Below are 23,395 nucleotides of genomic sequence, written 5' to 3' on the forward strand. Positions count from 1 at the left end.
TACTTCTGAATAGGATCTGTACTTTATAAATTGTATGAAAATTGTGTAAATGATGGTTCAGATCACTCAAAACACATATGGAAATGGAGGCGCCCTTATATGGGCAATACTGGAGTCTGGTTGTGCCCCAGTGGAAGCGTTCGGTACTGCGCCCAAACAAAAGCTAATTTTTTTGAGATATCAACCTAAAATTTGAAACACAACTTGTTCAGATTTTTGGCTTTTATTTTTCTGCAGTTTTAGAGCAGCCCAGGTTTTGAAAATATATATTTTATATAAACTATTTTTTTAAATTGTACATTTCCATAAACTCAAACTTCTGTTTCACTTTCTCAATTTATTTCACTTCGACAAAAATCTGGCAAATGTCTTCCTTAAAACAAGACCAATTTTACGACTATATTCTAAAGCATTCTTGAATTACAATCAAAGTTAGAAAATGTTTATTTCCACGTCTATTCAAAAAAGGGGGGTGAGTTAAGAGGTTAAATGAGGAATATTGTGACGTGTTAAGAAAACTACAAAACAAAACTACAATGGAGGCGTTTCAAGGAGTTCAGAAACACTGACACTGATATAGAGAAGAACTAATGTTGGAGGGACTTTGAGCGTAAAAAAGCTCTGCAAATTTCCAAAGCACAAACAGCAACATTACACAAAGCTGACAATGTAAAACAGCGTAATGGGTCTTCTTTAAGAAAAACCCTCCTCTAACGTTCAGCTAGTGCTCAGGAATTGCAAGTGTCGGCACAATTAGTTTCTGTAAGGGTTGGAACAAGTCGGGAACATGCCGCCAGAGGTAGAGCTATTTGGTAAATATGACAGCTGTTGGCACAGCCCCTCGACCAAACACAGCGGTCCACATTAAATCCACTCTGATGTTAAAAGGTTGTCGTGCAAACAAGCTCGTTTTTCAAAAATGCCAAGGCGAGCACATGAGATGACATAAAGAGAAACAAAGTGAGATTTTGGTACTGGGACAAAGGTTGTCCTTGGCCTTTGGTGTACAGTATTTGCCGTGCGCTTATTTCAGGCCGAATAAAAACACGATCCGACAGCCAGCATGCAGATTTAGTGCCAGAACCAATCAGTCTCCTTTATAACCTCAGAGCCCTGTGCAATCAAAAGTGTGTAAACCCAAAACAAAACGCTTTCACAATCTGAAGTCATGCATGATGCACTTTGAAAAATAAAGTACAGTGATGTGTTATAGCAAGTCCCATTGAATTCCATTACAAGAATGTATTCTAATATGTAAGGTCCATTCACATCAAGGATGATAACTAGAATAACGAACTTTTGAAAAGTTATTTTAAATTCAGAGTCCACACCACAACGATAACGACTTTGGAGAAATCGATTTTGGAAAAAACGTGAGCTGAATCTGACCCCTTCATAGTAAAGAGACTGCAGCGACTTCATTGTTAAACCCTCATTAGACATGCTTTCTGATTAAAGAATGGGCAGTTGCTAATGAGGAGGTTGCAAGCAAGATTGGCGTCAGGTTTTCATTCGGGCAATCCAAGAGAATGACCATTTTAATATGGTTGAAGTTCATTTTGTTGATCTCCTGATTGCCAGAATGGACCCACAACCCAAGAAGTTGGTGCAATAAAGGTTAGTAAGAGTTCCAGCATAACCACACCCACTGTGGAAAGAAGTAGCCAATAGGAATCAAGCTAGAGAAATTGACATATTTACCATTGGGTAACAGCTGTGGCTGCAGTGGCTGCTGTTGGACACTCCTTTCCTCTGCATACACACACACACACACACACATTACAAAACACTGCTTAGTCTTCCAAGGTTTACTTATTTTAAACTTTATAAGATACCCAGACCAGTTTTGCTTTTAGGGTGCTCAAACTAACCCTTTTATGAGGCTGCAAAATATGTTCTTCCGCTACTGTAGTATTTGTGTCCTGTTTTCCAGTACAGATATCTAAATATTCTAAAATCAAGATGCATTTACTTGAAAAACTAAATTCCTTGAGATAGTCTTGTTTTCTGATGAATGCGTCAAAATGAACTGACTTTACGCTTATTAAAACATGTCAGGGAAATTAAATTCAAAACTGGCATATTTTTCTTGTTTTAGACAAAAAGTCACTTCAATTTGATGATGATAATACTAATAAAAAAGAGACTATCTTAAGGAATTTAGTTTTCCGAGTACGTAAATATATCTTAAATTTAAGAATGTACTGCAAAACAAGATACAAATGAGGAGTAAAGAAAACACTGAATAAAAACTGAGGAAGAAAGTCATTTTTTGCAGAGTAGTTCATAAACTCCCTGTCGAAAGACCAGCTTAAACCAGTGTGAGGTTTGCAGGTACTGATAGTAGCTGGTTTAGAGCCCCAAACCCCACTTAAACCATCAAACGAGGCCAGTCCGATCAGTGGAAACCTGTGGTTTAAGATGTGGTGTTTTCAGCACGCGAATCAGTTTCGTACAGAGAACAACAAGGCCGAGTGTTAGTCTTCTCATGCAGCACTCTCACGTACAAGAGTGAATCAACAGAAGTACACCGCGGAAATGATGTTGTTTCTCAGTGTTTGCGTCTTGTTCTCCAGTACAAATATCGAAACAGGATCCAGTTACTAGAGGAGCAAAATAATATTAAGACTTGTATAGAATATTTAGATATTTGTACTGGAAAACAAGCCAAAAATACTGAGAAAGAACAGCACTTTTGCAGTGTAGACGCAGACCAGTTAGTGTGAGTCTGACTACAACCAGACACTTCATGGTAAACATCCAAAATGAGCAGCAAGGCTTGATTTGATGTCATGCAGAGACAAACTGTGGCAATGATTCCCGCTGCAGTTCATTCGATCACTTACCTGTGCTGTGACTTCTCTGTTTACATCTACACATAACCAAACTACCAAGTCTGTCCAGCCAAAATACAAAACACTAACAAAGAATGTTTGCTATACGCTGAACGTTAAAAACGTTAAAATGTTTTTACGAAAATGGTTCGATGAACATTAAAGGAACATTCCATTTTAGAATTTTGCAAACATTATAGGAATGTTACTTTTAAATGTTCTCGGAATGTTCCGAAACAGGGTAGTACCATTTTTAAAAACGGTGACACTTTACAATAAGGTTCGTTAGTTAACATTAGTTAACAATAAACTGCACGTATACAGCATTCATTAAAGGGATAGTTCACTTTGAAATTAATTTTTGGTGTGTTTTAGCTGACCTCAAGGGCATCCAAGATGTAGGTGTCTTTGTTTCCGCAGTATTTTATATTTTTAGGTCAAACCGTTCGTGTCTATCAGTCATATAATGGAGGTCTATGGTCACCACCTCAAAGAGCGTGCACAGAGAAGTCCAAATTAAACATGATTTAATGACTCGTAAATGTAAGTACACATTGATGGCCTAAGACACGAAACGAGCGGTTTGTGTGAGAAAACGAACAGTATTTATATCGTTTTTACCTCTTTAGAGCGCCCGCGCCATCAGATCACTTGGACGTGACTATGGTTACAAGAGGTAAAAACGATATAAATACTGTTCATTTTCTCACACAAACCGCTCGTTTCGTATCTTAGGCCATCAATGTGTTCTTACATTTACGAGTCATTAAATCATGTTTAATTTGGACTTCTCTGTGCATGCTCTTTGAGGTGGTGACCATAGACCTCCATTATAAACTTGATAACATTAGTTAATGCACTGTGAACCAACATGAACTGAAAATGAACAGCTGTATTTTTTATTAACTAACATAACTAACTAATGGTTAGTTCACGTTATTTAATACATTAACTACTGAACCTTATTGTAAAGCGTTTCAAGCCAACTGAAACGTTTCAGAGAACTTTGAATGAACGTTTTATTAACGCTAACGTTTGTTCATAACTTGCCAGAACATCAGCCAAAGTTCTGAGAACGTTCTCTGTTAGATGGGGGAACTTGCTTATGAAACAAACATTTTAAACAATATGATGCCTGGGGATTGTGTGTACCAGCCAGATGTGAGCATCTGTTTCGGATTAGCATCACTCTCAGGCTAAGATTCTCCACAACCCTTTTGTTTGCTAAGTGTCTTCAGAGGAAATGTTCGTGCAAATCTACTGGCTTATGCTAGTCGTTTGATTGTAGGATCACATGAAGATGCCTGGACCCATGTGGAAAAACACTTAGCGGTTAGCTGTTAGCTGTTAAATACATAGGATATATTAAGAGTGAATTCCACTGGAAAGTGAGCATCACTTACTACAGTACTTGCTGCGAAGAAAACGCCGTGTACAGCCTACAAGGAGACATACGACTGTTAAGATTGCTGTGGCAGATTCACTATGGCTGCTTGTGTTTTTAAAGGGATAGTTCACCCCCAAAAAATGAAATCCTGTCATCATCATTTACTCACTCTTATGTCATTCCAAAGCTTTCATCCAACCAAAGACATTCAACATTCTTAAAAATATCGTCCACAGAATAAAAAGAAGAGGTTTGGAACATAATAGAGTGCCGAAGTTATGACAAATCACGATGGATTGCCATTCGGGATCATGTGATCATAAACAGGAAAATTACTAGAAAAATATACAGATGCTACACATAAACAATGTATTTAATGTAAACATCCCATTCAAATTTGAAACTGTATATTTGGGCAATCTAGGATTCGAAACATGGAATATCAACGATAAAAAAATTGTTAGCGATACTAATGGCAGCCAGTAAGAAATCTGTTACGAGGAAATGGTTAAAAGTAGATCCACCCACCATTAATGAATGGATTGAAATTGTGTATGAGATTTATGTCATGGAAAAGATATCCTTCTCCCTCAAAGTTGAAAAAGAAAAAAAATTATAGGATTTGGACCAAATGGACTGAGTATGTAAAACCAATCAGATCTGATTTCATTTGACTGTACTTGTGCTTTGTGTAGACCTGCCTTTTTATGTGATGTTTTAATTACCTGAGGTGGTGCCCATCCCGGTACCTAACTGAAATATGTTCTGGTCCGTAAAAGGAAAACTCAGAAGGGCATTATGGACAATACATCTAAACTTTCTGAATTCATCCCTACCTATGTACTGAAATTACTAAAATTGTAATTACTGTATGTGATGGGATTTTTGCCTTTACAAATAAAAAGATAATATCAAAGAAAATATATATATATATATATATATACAGATGCTGTAACTACAAAGTGCATCTTTATCCATTGATGAACATTGAAAAGTAAATAAAATGCATTTCATTATATACACAGTCCATGTTTTACCAGTGCCCAAGTGCACCACCACTTTGGACGGTGTCCGACTGCAACTGCCTCTGAGAAGCATTCAGGTATTATCTGATAATAAACGTGGATGTGTGCTATTAGATTTGTTTTATTCCGCGCTTTTAAATCAAACCCCTTCGCTAAACCTGCCGAGGCAAAACTTCAGCGACAGATTGTGAAGGATGGAAGCCGTACAAAGTGCAAAAGTAATCAGAGCGGCCGAAATCCATCACTTCTGAAGAAAAGCAGTCAATGAGGGTTTAGAGCAGTGGTCACCAATCTCGGTCCTGGAGGGCTGATGTCCTGCAGAGTTTAGCTCCAACCAGGTCCAACACACCTGCCTGAAAGTTTCTATTATGCCTAGTGAGACCTCGATTAGCTGGTTTAGGTGTGTTTAATTGGGGTTGGAGCTAAACTCTGCAGGACACCGGCCCTCCAGGACCGAGATTGGTGACCCATGGTTTAGAGAATAGATGAAGCAGCTCAAGGAACACAAAAAGCCACCCAGTGAGATCAGAGTGATTGATTTTACTCTACCAATGTGCCATTTCAAGATTAAAGTCCTAGAGCTGTCCCGAATCAAAGGATGCTAGGTTCAAAATGACAAGAGATCACTTAAAGCTCAATTGATAACACCTGTTCATAAGGATCCATATCGTAGTAATGAGGTCTGACTAACAAAAATACATGCGATCAAACGCTGAGCTATTTCTGCAAATCCATCCAGAGATGTTGAAGTGTTGGTCAGGCTCCAGTCGCTGACCAAATCACTGCAATGGCATCTGAAAATGTCTTTAACACATGCTACGTCTGGTCCTCTCCACCGTTTTATTCACAATATGTAGTAAACAACGTGAGGTGAGGGTGGCAAGACTTGAAAAGAATGAAAAGTGAAAGCTTGCGCTGAATGTTTCTTCGACTAGGACACTTTTGGCCGCCTGGTTTAGAAAATAAATAGCCTTAAAATACACTCTGAAATTGTTGAAGTCGTTCGTCAATTTGCAATTGCCAACGGAGGAGGAATTCTTTTTGATCATTATTCCCACCACATCATTTTTTTTTTTAAATAATATGGCTGACACCTTTTGTTGCTATGGATAATTTTATGCCAATTTTATTCCAGCATAAATACACAGAAATACTTTGCACTTTCTTCAAAGTTAGGCAGGATACAAAATTACAACTTGACAATCATCTTCACAGACACACACACACCAAGGTTGCATTGAACTGATTGAAAGTGAGAGTAAAAGACATTTATAATGTTACAAAATACTTATATTTCAAATAAATGCTGTTCTCTATCACTTTCTATTCTAAGCAAATTAATGTATGTATCACACTTTCCACTAAAATATTGTGTAGCAAAACTGTGTTCGACATTGATAATAATCAAAAAATGGTTCTTGAGCATCAGATCATCATATTAGGATCATGTGACACTGAAGACTGGAGTAATGATGCTTAAAATACATAAATTACTATATATTCACATCGAAAATTGCTATTTTAAATGGTAATAATTAGGGCTGGGTTGGGTGTTGACACAAATCTCACAATTCAATTCAATTTCGATTCACAAGCTTGCAATTCGATTCGATTTCGATTCAGATTCGATTCAATATTGATTATTTTGGATATCAGTTACAATAAACGGCAAATTTTCTCAGGGAAATCAGATCTCTTAACTATATTAACTGTAAAGTGTAAACTATGGGGGTCTAGTTGTAGCCTATAGACTTTATTAGCCTAATATGAAGGTAATAATTAACTGTTTTGTAGCTATACAAACACTTAAATTACACTTTTATTTATTTTATAGTAAGAAGTAGGGTTGGGTATCGAGAATCGAGTATCGATTGGAACCGGGACAAATTTTTCGTTTTTCCCGGAATCGTTCAAAAGTTAAAATTTCAATTCCTAGTTTCGATATTCACAGTCCGCTGAGCGGAAGAAGAAACCGCTGAACAACACCAACGAAGAAGCGTCTACCGGAAGTGTTGGCATAACCGCGCGAGTCGAACATGAGTACCTTACGCCGGCGGTCCAAAGTGTAGCAAGGTTAGCTAAACTTTTTTGACCCTGCCTCTTAAAAGAATCGAAATCGAGAATCGTTAGGAACCGGAATCGAAACAAGGAATCGGAATCGGAATCAGAATCGTTCAAATTTAAACGATACCCAACCCTAGTAAGAAGATTATATGAAATATAAATATTTAAATGGTGACTGTCATAAAAACTTGCCAGATTCATTCAAATATGCATTAAATATTGAAAAACATTAAGATTATAATGCATATGTAATATGATGTATATATTTAGCAAAATGCTCCTCTCTAGAGTTATTTTTTTCTAGCTGACTAACGAGTTTATGTGGGTTTTCTGAGGTAAATATGACGATACATTGATTACAAGCTGTTTAACTGACGTCTTTCCGCGGTTGAAACGCTGATTGAGCGAATCAATGTGACATGATACGGATTTCGATAAGTTGTACTCTATCTTTAACACACTTTCAGACGCTCATTCATGTTTATTTCGCGCTGTGACTGGTATTATTAAGCCGGAAGAGAGATCAGCGCTGCTGCTTCTCCAGAGCGATCTCACGCCACAGCGGCAAAACGCTATTTATGTTTTTGAATTTCTAAATAAAATGGACGTAATTTGAAATTTGAGACTTTGTTTCATATCAATAGTAACAAAGGACAAAGATTATTGCGATTTTTGGATGCGCGCAGCCGCGATACAATGTCCCATTCATTCAAATGAAACAGGATGACTAATCGATTCTTGAGATTTAAGAATCGATATCGGTTCGTAAAAATGAGAATCGTTTAATATCGAGAAATCGATATTTATTACCCAGCTCTAGTAATAATATTATGTTACTGATTTATTTGATCACATAAATGCAGCCTTGGCGATCAGAAGAGCTACACAAAAGCTAGTGTATATAAAAACACACACTATTTGGTAACACGCATTTTACTATTGTGTTTGAAAATAAGTGCATAATAAAAGTCAAGTTTCCACAAAAGTTTAAATGTGACTTTCACATCACAAAAAGTTTGAGTCTGTTTAATAAAAATCAGTCCCCCGGGACGTAAAAGTGTCTGTCGTTGAGGAAACATCCATCTCTCCTCTCACCTCCTCTTATCATGCCAACGGTTTCCATCTCCTGAGGGGATTGTGGGTAGGCTACATCAATTACTCCGTGACTCCAGCCCATCGCTCAACGGGGGCTCGTTAATAAGTTCAGCTTGTTTTATTGTGGCTTTCTGGCCTATTAGAGCCCGTGAGAGAGCGAGGCCTGGATTCCTGCGACCCTGACAGATTCACCGCATGCCTCTGGCCTCTGTGGCCTGTGCTTTACTCCTTCAGTTTTGTCTTCGGGGGCCGTCAGACACGCCAGGCGTCTCATTTGCGGAGCTGCTGGCGGGTTTTGGGGGGGAACAGAGGGGTAATAATAGGGCGTCGGAGTGAGACCTTGACATGAGAGCTGGATCGTCGAGGAGAGAGAGTGCAAAAGAACGGATCAGAAGCCAGACTAACCACCGTTCGGCCGGGAAACAAGGGCCCTGCTGAAATGCTGCTTTTAAAGGTCTGTCTTTAAGAGCGTGTGTGTGTTTGTTTCTATTTGGATGTGGCCGCTGAGAGGAGCGGTTGCTAACTTAAGGATTCATAATGCCATCCTGAAGTCTGCGGATCCGCTTGTTTTATGACTTTTCCAGCTGTTACGGCCAACGCTCCCTAGATCCGTTTTCAGCTTACACCAACATATCAAAAGTGTCTGTTACATATGAGCACTGAGTAGCGGTAATAATGGCCGTCCAATTCAATGCGACTAAACAACATAAAAAAATTAAAAAAATTAAACTCACTTTTTTTTAATTATTGGTGATTCTCAAAAACAAATTCCCAGAGAAATAGAAAAAAATATATACATTTGCAAAATTATTATTATTAATTTATATTATTTTTAAATTAAGCTAATGATCAATTAGAAAAAAAAAATCATGTGGGGTAAAGTGAGTCTCACTCTGACACTTACCGAAAGTTTGATGAAAAAATGTAATAATAGTAATAATAATAGTAAAAGTAGTACTAGAACTACTACTACTACAAATAATAATAATTATTCATATTAATTAGGGCTGTCGCATCCAAAATAAAAGTTTGTGTTTTTATTATATATGTGGGTGCACTGTGTATAATTATTTTGTATACATGTATATAAATACACACACATGCTTGTATATATTTAAGAAATATTTTCATGTATATAGATTTATATATAATTTATATTGTATATAAATTTAAATATTTTATATAGAAATAATATTTTTTCTTAAATATACATGCATGTATGTTTATATATAAATATACAAAATAATTATACACAGTTCACCCACATATGTTATGTAAACACAAACTTTATGGATGTGATTAATCATTTGACAGCCTTAAAATATTATTAGAAATTATGCCGAAAAAGTAGCACAGAAATAACAAAACTTAAAAACACACACACAAAATTATATACATAAAATGTATTATATATATATGTATTTTCCTGAAAACCTAGTGTCCTTTATCTGCTACACAACTTCTATTATATGTATTTAGTTATGATTTTATTTAATTACTGTTCATGTTCTGAGTAGTTTTGCGAAAAATAATTAAATAAATATAAGAAAAGAATGGGGTAATTTTCCCTAAAAAAAATTAACAGAAAATCTACTCTCTTACAATACACAACTATGAATAATCACAAAATGATTTTTTGGCACAGAGATTGATATTTCGTATGACGTAATTCAGACTTGGCGTAAACAGTCGTAAGTCCGCTGCGGATCGCTAGTCTTTGATGAATCGCGGCTCAGTGATACAGAGGTCTGCTGTGATTGGTTGCAGTAATAGAAAGCAAAGCTATGATTGGCTAAAGAGGTGCAAAGAACACTTGTGATTGACTCAGACACACAAACGCACACACTTTTTATTTAGGTCATATGCTGCCAGGTGTAATAAAAAAATTAAATAAAATACAACTATAAGAAAACCAGCTTAGACAATCTTTATTTTTATTATTGACGCTAATTGCTCATAAATTACGCACAGCATTGTGACCAAACAGTGCTCTTTAAGAACGTGAAAAGTCGAAGGGAAATGTGTTCAAGCAAGCAAGGTTAAACAGAAAAAAAGAAGAATAGAGCAGAAAGGCGCATAACTCTTCACATTCAGTGATCTTGATTTCCTAAGTTTGATATATCGTCAAATACATCAAGTTTATACCTCATGCGTAAGTGTCTTTCTGCGCTCAACTTTCTGTTTATAGCTCCCACGATGCCTGTAAATCCTCATCCGTGACTAGACTAATGGAAACACTAACATATGTATGTAAATGAAGCGTAACTAAAGGACAATGTGCTCACTGTCAAACACTTGAGGTGCACAGAACGGCCCATTTCCCACTGTATGTTCTGAACGTCGAGTGAAACTCTGAGATTTGGTTCCACTGCATAAAATCAAGCCAAACGCTGGACTTAACAGAGCGTAAAGTTTAGAGTTTCCACTAGAAGTCTCTTAAAGCCAATGCCTTTGCTTTAACGGTGTCTGCAGCTCACTAGGGATATTTTAAAGTCAATGTGAAATCAAAATCAACCGATTCAGTGGTGCACAATATAAAAATAAATAAATAAATAAACTATTTTCATTTTGGCTGATGTCATCAATCACCCTTATTTTCCCATCACCTGTCAACAACTTTTTCCCAGATAAAACTGGTAAAACCGAGCAGATTTCTTTACTCTAGTTAAAGTAGAGTCGAGTGTTGCCGTGCGGGTGTTCACTAACCTACACAGGTCTTCCCATCAGAGTGAAGCGCAAACTTCATGTGGCAGGAACATCTGGGCCCGTGGTCCGTCTCCTCACAGATGTGCTGACAGCCACCGTTGCCATAGTTACACGTCACTAGTCAAGAACATCAACATTGAGAGATTAGAGATCACTAACTTCTAATCACTAACATCTATCAACCCATCCATCCATTGTTCTATTTATCAATCAATGTATCTATCTACCAATCAATCAATCAATCAATCAATCAATCAATCAATCAATCTATCTGTCTATCTATCTATCTATCTATCTATCTATCTATCTATCTATCTATCTATCTATCTATCTATCTATCTATCTATCTATCTATCTATCTATCTATGACATTTGCGGTAAAGATTGGGAATAATTTTTCATCTGCTGCTCCTGTAACTTATGAGGTACCTCAGGGCTCTATTTTAGGGCCGTTACTTTTTTCCGTTACATGATTCCGCTGGGCTCTATATTTGATAAATATAAATAAATATATAATAAATAATTTCATATTTTCAAATTATTCAAATAAATAATTTCATATCATAGTTATGCTAATGATATGCAGTTGTACTTCCTTTTAAAACAGGAAGTAATGAGGCTGAAAATTCTCTGCTTGGATTGACTGTTAATACTGTTTTTATCTATTTTTTTTATTCTAAACCATTTTAATTTTATTTCTTTTGATTATTTTTATTTCTTCTATGTAAAGCACGTTGAATTACCATTGTGTATGAAATGTGCTATATAAATAAACTTGCCTTGAGGTGAAACTTTGGATTAACTAAAATTTTCTAATGTAAAATGACAAAAAGTAATACATTTTTGGCAATCTATATATATATATTTAGTGTCCACCAGTAAAGAGTATGGGCCAGTTTTCAACCATAAAAGGTCATGCCACTAACTTAGTTTCTTTCAATTAAAAAAGATTGCAAAATTTAATTCAGTTTTATCAAAGAATGATCTCGAAAAAGCAACACGTGCCAATCCATCCATCCATCCACCCACCAATCCATCCATGCATCCATCCATCCACCCATCCATCCATCCACCCATGCACCAATCCATCCATGCATCCACCCATCCATCCATCCATGCATCCATCCATCCACCAATCCACCAATCCATCCATCCATCCATCCACCCATGCACCAATCCATCCATGCATCCACCCATCCATCCATCCATGCATCCACCCATCCATCCATCCATGCATCCATCCATCCACCCATCCACCAATCCATCCATCCATCCATCCATCCATCCACCCATTCATCCATCCACCCATCCACCAATCCATCCATCCATCCATGCATCCACCCACCCATCCATCCATCCATCCACCGATCCATCCATCCACCAATCCATCCATCCATCCATCCATCCACCGATCCATCCATCCACCCATCCACCCATCCATCCATCCATCCATCCACCCATCCATCCATCCATCCACCAATCCATCCACCCATCCACCCATCCACCAATCCATCCATCCATCCATGCATCCACCCACCCATCCATCCACCGATCCATCCATCCACCAATCCATCCATCCATCCATCCATCCATCCATCCACCGATCCATCCATCCACCCATCCATCCATCCATCCATCCACCCATCCACCCATCCAACAATCCATCCATCCACCAATCCATCCATCCATCCACCAATCCATCCATCCATCCACCAATCCATCCATCCATCCATCCACCGATCCATCCATCCATCCATCCACCGATCCATCCATCCACCAATCCATCCATCCACCGATCCATCCACTTACATTTACAGTCTCGGCTGTTCTTGGTGAGCTGAAATCCCGGTCTGCACTCACAGGCGATGGATCCTTTGGGCGTTTCTCTGCAAATGTGTGCACAGCCGTGATTTTTATCCATGCAGGTGGGCACGTCTTTAGTTCCATTAAAACGCACTGCAGAACATTAAGAAAGGGTGGAGACAGAAATTATGATTCCTCTGCAAAACAGAAATGTCTGAATTGTTTATAAAGGTCATGCAATAAATCACTTTAGATTTATTTGTTTCTAGGGTTTATCACATTGCTCCAGGTAGCTCCACCCACAGTGAAACCTCATTGGTCCAAAATCATGTTTCACATACTGTACACTACAGTATATATATATACAGTATATATTTAGTGTCCACCAGTAAAGAGTATGGGCCAGTTTTAAACCATAAAAGGTCATGCCACTAACTTAGTTTCTTTCAATTAAAAAATATTGCAAAATTTAATTCAGTTTTATCAAAGAATGATCTTGAAAAAGCTACACATGCTGTACTATCCAAAAACTACCATCCATCCATCCACCCACCAATCCATCCATCCATCTTACCTAGTTACTATAAGTTAAGTAGGTAAGATTTGTTATTATTTTTGAAAGAGGTCTCATATGCTCGTTACTGTGATCAAAAGTAATATTGTGAAATATTATTATAATTATTTTTTGAATGTGATTATATTGTTAAATGTAATTTATTCCAGTGATCAAAGCTGAATTTCCAGCATCATTTCATTTCTCCAGTCTTCAGAGTCACATGATCCTTCAGAAATCACTCTAATATGATGATTTGATGCTCAAGAAACATTTCTGATTATTATTAATGTTGAAAACACTTGTGCTGCTTAACATTATTGTGGAAACTGTGATAAATATACTGTGATGAATAAAATGTTCAAAAGAACAGCATTTATTTAAAATCTTTTGTAGAAGTCTTTACTGTCACTTTTGATCATTTCAATGCATCCCTGCTCAGTAAAAATAAAATTTCTTTCAGGAACGTAAACTTACTGACCTCAAACTTTTGAACAGTAGTGTATACGTATATCAAAAATCAAATACATTTTGACTGGCTATGATTTTGTTGCTTTGCTCATCATTTTTAATTACAGAAAAAATTATTTAATTATCACTTTGATTACAGATCCATGACAAACAGTTCAATTACTCTCAGGAACAGCAGTTTTGGGATTTCCTTCAGTTTATACCACAAGTCTGAGCACAAACACATGCCAACCCGACCTAAGAAAATAAAAATTTCACTATTGCATCACTACAGCTTCTCAAACAAGAACAAATGTAGAGGGCGGGGCTTGTGGAACTGATTGGATGGTTGTGATTTGCTATTGGTCAATCTCACGTGAGTGACAGGTTGCCCCACCCTCAAAATCAGAGAAGAGATGTCACTGCAAGAGGGAGGGGAAGTTATTTTAATTCAAGATCACATGGGATTCATCCATAATAAGAATTGTCATTTTTGATTTCACGTGACTTAAAGAGAGTTTGGAAGTCTGGTTCGGCTCGGTGAGAAAAGTATCAGCCGTTCAGAACCAGAGGAACTGGGTGAGTATTGCTTTTCTTTGACTGACCCCAGATCAGACTCATGTTCACCAGTGTTTGAACAGTAAGAGGAGAATGAAAGCACCCCTCTGACTTCAGACCCCAGGACGCATCTGTGTCAACAGACCCGAGGCACCCTGGGAAAGCGGCACACTGAAGGGAACATCTATACCCAAGGTTATATGAGAAAACACTTTATATCACATTTATCCAACAGGAGTCAGTCACATATGCAGGCAAACTTGACAGAACTTTTACAGAAAAAAAAAAGTGAACAGGAAAAAAATACCAGTAATATTCGAAATCCAATATTCAACTGCACACTACTTTTTCATAAAATTATGTAAAACAAAATACATTATACATTAATGCATACATATAATGTTTCATATAATAGATATTATGTAACAGATAATGAAATACACTAAATACATTAATATTTTAGACAGTGGTATGATACATTGTTGGCACATGACTTCATCATGCTCATGTGAATGGCATCAAATTCGGTGTTGTTTGTGTCAACTAAAAATAAAAAAGGTCCTTTTTAAAAATCGCTTCTGTTAACTGAAATTAAGCTGAAATAAATATTAGATGGAAAAATGTACAAAATTAATTAAAGCTAAATGGGAATATTTAAAAAATCATTTTAAACAGTATCACAAAAAAATGAACACTGAAAAATGTAAAAAAATAAATAAATACTATAATAGTATATGAAGAGTTCAGATGCAAAAGCCTCTAAATGCCATTTGAAATTTTCTTCTTTAATGATGATTTTTATCAAACTTGTATATTTAAGTTCAGTAATTTAACTTAAATGGCAATGATAATTACCTATTTATTGTTATTTAAGTGAAATTACTGAACTTAAATATACAAGTTTGATAAAAATCATCATTAAAGAAGAAAATTTCAAATGGCATTTAGAGGCTTTTGCATCTGAACTCTTCATATATAAATGATACTAAAATAACACCTCACAGATATAAAAAACACCTTTTTAGTTTTTAAAAAAATGGCAATTCAATCAAATAAAAAAAAATGCATATGTTTGTGTATATATATATATATATATATATATATATATATATATACACAAAATAATTATACACAGTGAACACAAAAGTTTATTTGGGATGCGATTAATCGTTTGACAACCCTATTCAAAACATAACGGCTAATATTTCTTTAATTTCAGTTCATTTCGTCGCATGACTGTTGTATACTTCACATTTCAGCCTTCATATTCCAAGCATACAGAACATTAATCGAACTGTTAAACTGTTAATCGAACAGTCCCAGAAGTGAGAAGAAAATGGTTTGACAATAAGCTTGACAGCAAAAAAAAAAAAAAAAAAAAAAAAAAAAACAAATTAATTCACTTCGGAAAAATCGTATTCAAACTGGAGAAGGGCCGCCATTGATCACCAGATTACTGGCTCTCATAATAAAAGTAAAAAGAAAAAAACGTATGTAATTACTATATAATATTTTTTCAAAATGCTGTTTAAATATGTACCCGATTAAGGTGAATTAAAATGCAGCCTTATTAATGAGCAAAACGTTCGGATGTTAAGCGCACCATTTACACGTGGCTGGGAGCAGGTGTAGATTTCTTGTGTACCGACTAACATTTGGAAAATACAAACATTTTAATGAATCCGAAAATTCACACAAAAATTCGTTCTGCTCGTGTTTCATGAATGAGACCCATTGACTCTACATTTAAATGTGCATTTCCGCTAAATGCTTTTTCAGTCAACTTCCGCACACAGCTCATCTCTAAACAGGTTTGGTCAGTCAAAATGCTTGTAATAAAATCTAGCAGTTTAGGCCCCAAATAACAACACTGAGAGCAGAAATACACTTTTAAAGACACACACACCCCGAGGCCAGTGTTTTAGCAGCTTTACAGGAAACCTTTCCCCTCCACACATGAAAAGCGCTGACAAATGTGGACAGAGGACCAATGTGTGCGACAGGACTGAATGTTTAGCTTTCAATTGGTAATTCACAACCTTTCACATCTGCCGGCATCACTTTGATTAATTAGAACCGTTTGTTTTCCATTTCTTCTGCCAGAAAACAAAATCGGACCATTTTTTATTCTCGCTGCTCCTGGGAACTGATGTCTGAGGAACTTTCCAATTTCTCTAATTCATTCGCAGGGTCTAAATCTCCCCCGTTCTGCAGCCGTGAATGATGACGTTTTCGCCGAGCGCTTCAACGTCGTCGCCTTACACAACTTTGGGAATAAACGGCTCGCATATTTGCACGGAAAACAGACAGATGGAGAAACTTCTGTTGTTGGTAAACTACCGACTCCATACTTAAGGTCATTTCACGTCATAGCTTGGTTTTGCAAATTCGTGAGATTTGTGCAGGGGTACCGTTCGGGTTGAGCTTTCCGCAACTGCGACTGGGGTATAGGTTGCCAGGTTGAGATAACAAACGGATTGAAATTGTATATGGTGTGTGGATTGTGTGAATATAATGCATTTAATACAAGACAACTGGTCAACATTATGCCTGGTTCAGATTACACGATTCTTTTTTTTGTTTGTTACGATAATCACTGTGTCAGATTACGCTATTTTGACTCCTAAAACCTTGTCGTGTCGTGGACAAGACACATGTCAGACTACACGTTGCTTCCTGACCAGTCGTGTGCCGTCATCGAGAAGGCGAAAGTAGTAGCGAGTGACTTCCGAAAACAAACGTAAACAAACAGAAAAAAGTGTGTTCCTGTGTTCAGAAAAAAGTAAAAAAAGGAAGAAAACCCGACAATGGACACGTTCCTGGATTGCTCGAAGAGGACAGTATGGGCTGTCAATCCTCCAAAGAGAGATTGAGGTATAATATTGTTTTCTTATATATTTTTACTTTTAGTTTTAACGTTAGCACCATCGACTCGCCATTTTTGAAAGTTGTGTACGGAAAAGCTTCTGTGCTCCTATTGGTCAACCTCACACATGTGACGGAACCGTCGTGGACGACCGTTAAAAAAATTAAACATGCTAGTCTTTTTGTTGTGATGTCGTGAAGCATCGCAGACGCGACGTAGGTTGACGCCCACTATGACACACAATAAGAGATGATACAATCGAATCTTGCGTCCCGACGCCCGTTGTCGTTTAAGAATCCCCACGACACCCTACGTCAAACGGATCGGCGAGCATTTGAGCTTATAAAACTTAAACTTTTTGTTTATCTATTAAATGAGCGATGGTTTCGCTTGATAAGACCCTTATTCATCGTCTGGTGTCGTTTAAAACCCTTTGAACAGTTTGTACGGAAAGTGTCTTTTGGACTTTGAACCGTTTGGTTCCCATTAAAGTCCATTATAATGGAGAAAAATCCTGGAATGATTTCATCAAAAACCTTAATTTCTTTTCGACTGAAGAAAGAATGACATGGACATCTTGGATGAGTTTTTTTTTAAAGTGAACTACTCCTTTAACACTTTTAACAAGGATGCATTATATTGATCAAAGGTGACAGTCGACATTTGTAATTTCCTATACAAATGCTGCTCTAAAACAATATGAAGCAGCACAACGGTTTTCAACATATAATGATCAGAAATGTCTATTGAGCATTAAATCATCATATTAGAGTGATTTCTGAAGGGTCATGTGACTCCAAGACTGGAGTAATGATGCTGAAAATACAGTTTTGATCACAGGAATAAATTACATTTTAGTAAATATTCACATAGAATCCATTTCTTTTAAACGGTAATAATATTTTGCCATGCTTTTCTTTATTTTTGATCAAATAAACTCTTTTTAATGTGCTGACTTCCCTGCCACAGTACCTTACAATCCCATAAACCCAGCTCTTCATGACTAGATCGTCCACGCTTTTCATGTGGAGTCATGCGAAAGGCCTTTATGAGAGAGAGAGAGAGAGAGAAAAGGTGTGCAGGTCACTTTACGTAGACCTAAAAAATGAGACGTAAATCACGCGAGTTCAAAAACGGTCCAGAGAGAGAGCGAATCATATCACTTACTGAGGGTCTAAGACCCCTACATCTACAGACCCATTAATCACAGCCGGGTCACGGAGACCTGAAGACTCTCAGAAGAGCAGTAAAACGCTCAAGTGCTGATACAACGAGCCCACCCGTAACTCCCTGCCGAATTCCTGCCGTTTTTACCATTACGAGCGTTATTCTAATCTCTCCCGAGACTCCCGGCCTTAAGAAAAATGGAGTTGAATGATCGGAAATAGGAAGAAATTCACACAAGCGTTGGGGGAAAAAGCGATGGGAAAGCCATTTGACGGGAATAAAAAGTGTCCGATTAGGGTCTGCGGCCTGTTAAAACAAACACAAGCCTGTTAAACGCGTCCATACGTGGAGGACGCGGGATACGCACAGACACTTTACTGAGTGACGGCCGGGGACGAGAGCTGGAGGCCAAGTCACCGCGGCAGAGCAGAGAAACTGCATTTCATTCAATTTTCTAGATCAAGCGATCATAATGCACTCACTCCAAAGGCTTTTCACTGGTGATTATAGAGCATCAAAGACTCGAGGATGAGGCATCTTGCGTCATGATAGAATTACCGTAATTATGAGACTTTGCAAAGAGTGGAAGAACAAAGAAAGTGCGGCAGATAATGAAACCACACATCAAACTTCCACTGTTGAAGGCTCTGGCTGCTACTTTTGACATGATAATGGGAATCATGCAATTATACAAAGAGTAAGCACTGTAATAAAAGATTTTTCAAAGTTGAGAATAAAGCAAAGTTTGTTTTACAAGAAAATAGTAAGATCTATGAAACTTCAAGATTTACAATTAAGCTTTGTATTAGTAGAAAACCTGTAGTATTTTCGAATTATCATGCTTTTCACCCTCATATCCCCCTGAGACGAGAGATTTATGTATTTTTTGTCTGGAAAAAATCCTCCGATAATGCAAAAATTCATCATTTTCTGTCATCGGAGGATTTTTTGTCCAGAGGCTAAAGACTACAGTCAGTAGTCGGGTCTGTCCCGCATATTCTCAACCCGCCCATAGAGGGCGATCTCACTCACAGAATGAACACATAGTGTCGGCCATCTTTGTTTGGAAGCTAAGCTAGCAGGCTCTTGTTCTGTGGAGAAAGCTGAGTAGTAACTTTAGGGGTTACCATCCTCTTTTTCCCGGACATGTCCGACCCTCGATGTTCAGCTTTTGCTTTCCGCAGTCGCCATTCATTGTTTACATGCACAGCTTTTGTTTCAATCTAACTGAATTCGTTCCGATTGGTGAATCTGAATGTAGTGTTTACATGAACGCTAAACTGAGGCTGATGGCGTTTAACATTGCTAAGAAAATTCCCGCTCCTCCGTGAGAGATACGAGACCGGTGCGTCTCACAGGTGTCGCTCATCGGTAATCACGCCACCGACCTCACGCCGTTCTCCCGCGGCCCTCACTCGTCCCGCTCGCCACAGTAAACATGATGAATGGCGACTATAGAACGCAAAAGCCCAATCCCGGACATTTTGGACGATCTCGAAACACATTTTCGGGCAGACTCATCACGGAGACTCACTAGTAGCCTAGACTTGTTGTTTAACGACTGCGCTCTGTTACCGGTAGGCGTGGCCTCCTAGGGCAGCGAAGCAAGTGCATTCTGGGAGTTGTTGTCTTTCATCCACATAAGCCAAAAATAGATTTTCTGGCTTTTCTCAGTCTAGAAAGCTCCAAATTCAAAAAATAATTTCACATTTCTTCTACATAAATGACCCATTTTAAATACACACCCATCTTTCCAGAGGTGAAGTATCCCTTTAAGTACTTATATATTAAGATTAACTCTGTACTGTTCAGTTACTGGGAATTATTCAAATGATCATGAGTCATTTATGATCTCATTATCAAAGATGTTGACATGTTCCATATAAATTTGGAGGGAAATCCACAGAATTAATTTAAACTTAATTTAAACAAAGACGAACAATTGTGGTTAAAAAGTATATAAATATTTTTCCTTTTTTTTTTAAGAAAATGGCAGATGGTTTGGCTAGATAAGACTCGTGCAGAGCCTTGTGAAGCTCTTCATGGCAAAAAAGAAAGACTGAACATCTTGGATGGCATTGGAGTGAGTAAATTATCATTTTGAGGTGAACTAATCCTTCAACTAATTTTAACCTTATTGTTTAAGTGCTACAGTGAAACTTATACAATATACTAATATATCTTCTCCTTGAACTGTTCTCTGTTCTTCCCTTTGGAAACTGCAACACATTACCAGGAGCCTAAGGCTTCATGCAAAGAAAAGGGCAAAAATTCCAGTGTAATATCAAAGCTATTTCTTAAGGAATTGTCGGATCCAGGTCTCAGAAGGGCTTGCCAACACTAACAGCGCTCCGACATGAAGGACGCGCTCTGACGTCCCTGCTTTCTGAGGTTTTTAGCACCTCTCTGGAAGAGTTGGCGCAGTGAAAAGCTGCACTGATTGGCTGTCAAACACGACCCTTCTTGTGTCTCCTGAACCACACACACACATGCTTTATCCCAAACCTATGGAGTGGTTTGTGAGTGTTGTGTAATACAAAGTTGTTTCCAAACAAAGGTGAAAGGCCATATCTAAGTACGCTCAACAGCTCAGAAATGGTTTCATGCTCTGATTGTCCTCTTATATGCAGCAAGAACACAAAGAAAAGAGCAGATAAATACAACATTAGTGTGTAAAACTTGTGCTTCTCAATTCACAGTTTAACAGATGAAGTAATTAACACTACCTGTGAACAATTAAACCTCAACACATGCTCCTGAAGCATATCAAACTTAATTTATGGGGCGTATCCTGTAAAACAAGAATCGAGAACACTGTGTTAACCTGGGACTTCATAAGGAATTCATGTAACACGTCAAATAATGTGGGGTTTTTATGTTAGATAAAATATGTTACATAAGATCACAAAAATAATCATTTAATTGCTCATTCAGCATTTTATGTATTTTTTTTTTTTTTACAAAAGAATCATAGTGTTGACTGCATGTCAAGATCTTTCAGCAAAAATATTGTAAGAAATATTTTAAGCCTTTTTTAAGATTTACGAATTTCAATTAATAGTAAAATTCCATCAAATTGAATTTAATAATCCTTACATAGTATTCATATTACGAATTAAGAACTAGAGCTTAATAACATTTTTTTGATAAATCTTAAATGGAACTGGGAATGGACCATTTCAGTTTACGTGAATCGTATCCATAAATAGAAAACATTTTTAAAAACAAATATATGAATATGAATCACAAACTGAAATGGGTAATTCCCTTGCTCTATTAAGATTTATGCAAAAAAAATGTATTAAGCTATATTTTTTTCTCAGTTAAAATTCTTAATTCATGCATGAATAATATGTAAGGTTTATTCAATTCATTTTGATTCAAATCTTAAAAACAGTAAATCTTAAAAACAGGTTACATTATTATATACAACAGTATAGCACACTATATACCATACTATATTCTATAATATCTATAATACTAATATAAGTATTTGAAAGAATTTAAAAAATATATAAAACATTTTGTTATATATTTGTTTTATAATATTTACATTACTATTATTATTTTTTAATATACAATATATTAATATAATGCTGATAAATTATAAAAAAATGTAATATATAGTTTGACCTGCTTATAAGACATTATATATTACTGTACTATACTATACTATAATATCTGCAATACTAATATAAATATTCAAATATTCAAAATATTATATATATATATATATATATTACTAATTTTATTATTTTTATGTAATATATTTATAATATATATATAAAATAATAATAATAGAAATACAAATATGTACAATCATAAAATGTATATATATAGATAGATATACATACAGTGTATATATATATATATATATATATATATATATTATACAGTATGTATACATATATAGTATGTATATGTATGTGTGTATATATATATATATATATATATATATATACACACATACATAATTTCAATAATAATCAGATTGTAAAAATGACTAAATTAATATAAAACTAAAATAAAAAAGTTATAATGCTTAGTTTGACCAGCTGAAAAAGAAAAGTCCATAACTTTAGTGAATGACATGTATTTTATGCTGAATGATGAATTAATTTGTTTCCCAAACATAAAAAAAAACGCTCGAAAACACATTTATTAGCTGACGACAGTCATAAACAGAAAAGGTTAATGTAGCTGTAAAGGTCAAAATTTGCGCACGGCACGCAGGGGGAAAAGCATCTCGCACATGACTATACGACAATTAAACAATTCTAATGGACCATTAAACATTTAACAAGTTGATATAAACGCCAATGAGTGGAAACATGGAGACGAAGCGACGGCTGCAGCTGTCTACAAGCCATTCCACAGAAAGCACGGAGCAAAACAACATTTAGATGAGTGTAATCTATCAGGACAGAGAGAAAATTACAACAGAAAAGCCTATCCACCATTTAACCTAAATTATGTTTTGTTTGGTCGACAAATACACCAGAAAGGCCAAGGAGGAAATAACACATAACTGATTTGGATTTGGGTTTGATTACAGCGAGTTCCAGAATGGCATTTAATCGAAAACCATTCAGGCTTGGCAGAGCTGCATCTCCTCTTCTTTCTAGCCCGAAGCAAAGGATTTCTCAGTTTGATGAGGTTGTAAATATGAAGAACGGAAAAAAAATGACTATGCTTATATTTGACACCTATGGGATGGAGGTAAACCTCTCAGTCGAGTCGGACGAACGGTTGGGTTAGTTTAGCAGGAATCCTGGAAATGATTATATGTGACAAGCACCTTTGATGCCTGAAATTATGAACTTATTTATATACAGAATGCGTTCCAAAACCAATCCTCACATGGTTTGGTAATGATGTGAACTCCAG

General features: G+C 36.6%; 1 protein-coding gene across 3 annotated transcripts in view; it reads right to left on the bottom strand.

Annotated features, from left to right (window-relative positions):
• The window catches only part of scube3 (signal peptide, CUB domain, EGF-like 3), a 131,812-nt gene that overhangs the window by 44,272 nt on the left and 64,145 nt on the right, over window positions 1–23,395 (bottom strand). For 2 of the 3 annotated variants that reach the window (XM_039651978.2, XM_089124618.1), the window contains exons 5-6: window positions 12,921–13,067; window positions 11,112–11,228 (exon numbers count right to left, since the gene is read on the bottom strand). In XM_039651978.2, the coding sequence (XP_039507912.2) occupies window positions 11,112–11,228; window positions 12,921–13,067 (264 nt within the window). Of the gene's footprint in view, window positions 1–1,701; window positions 1,753–11,111; window positions 11,229–12,920; window positions 13,068–23,395 lie in introns of all 3 variants that reach the window. The other variant, XM_039651977.2, reaches the window with a different exon arrangement.

The sequence above is a fragment of the Pimephales promelas genome, chromosome 20 (genome assembly GCF_988280905.1).
Source record: "Pimephales promelas chromosome 20, fPimPro1.hap1.1, whole genome shotgun sequence".
NCBI lineage: Eukaryota > Metazoa > Chordata > Actinopteri > Cypriniformes > Leuciscidae > Pimephales > Pimephales promelas.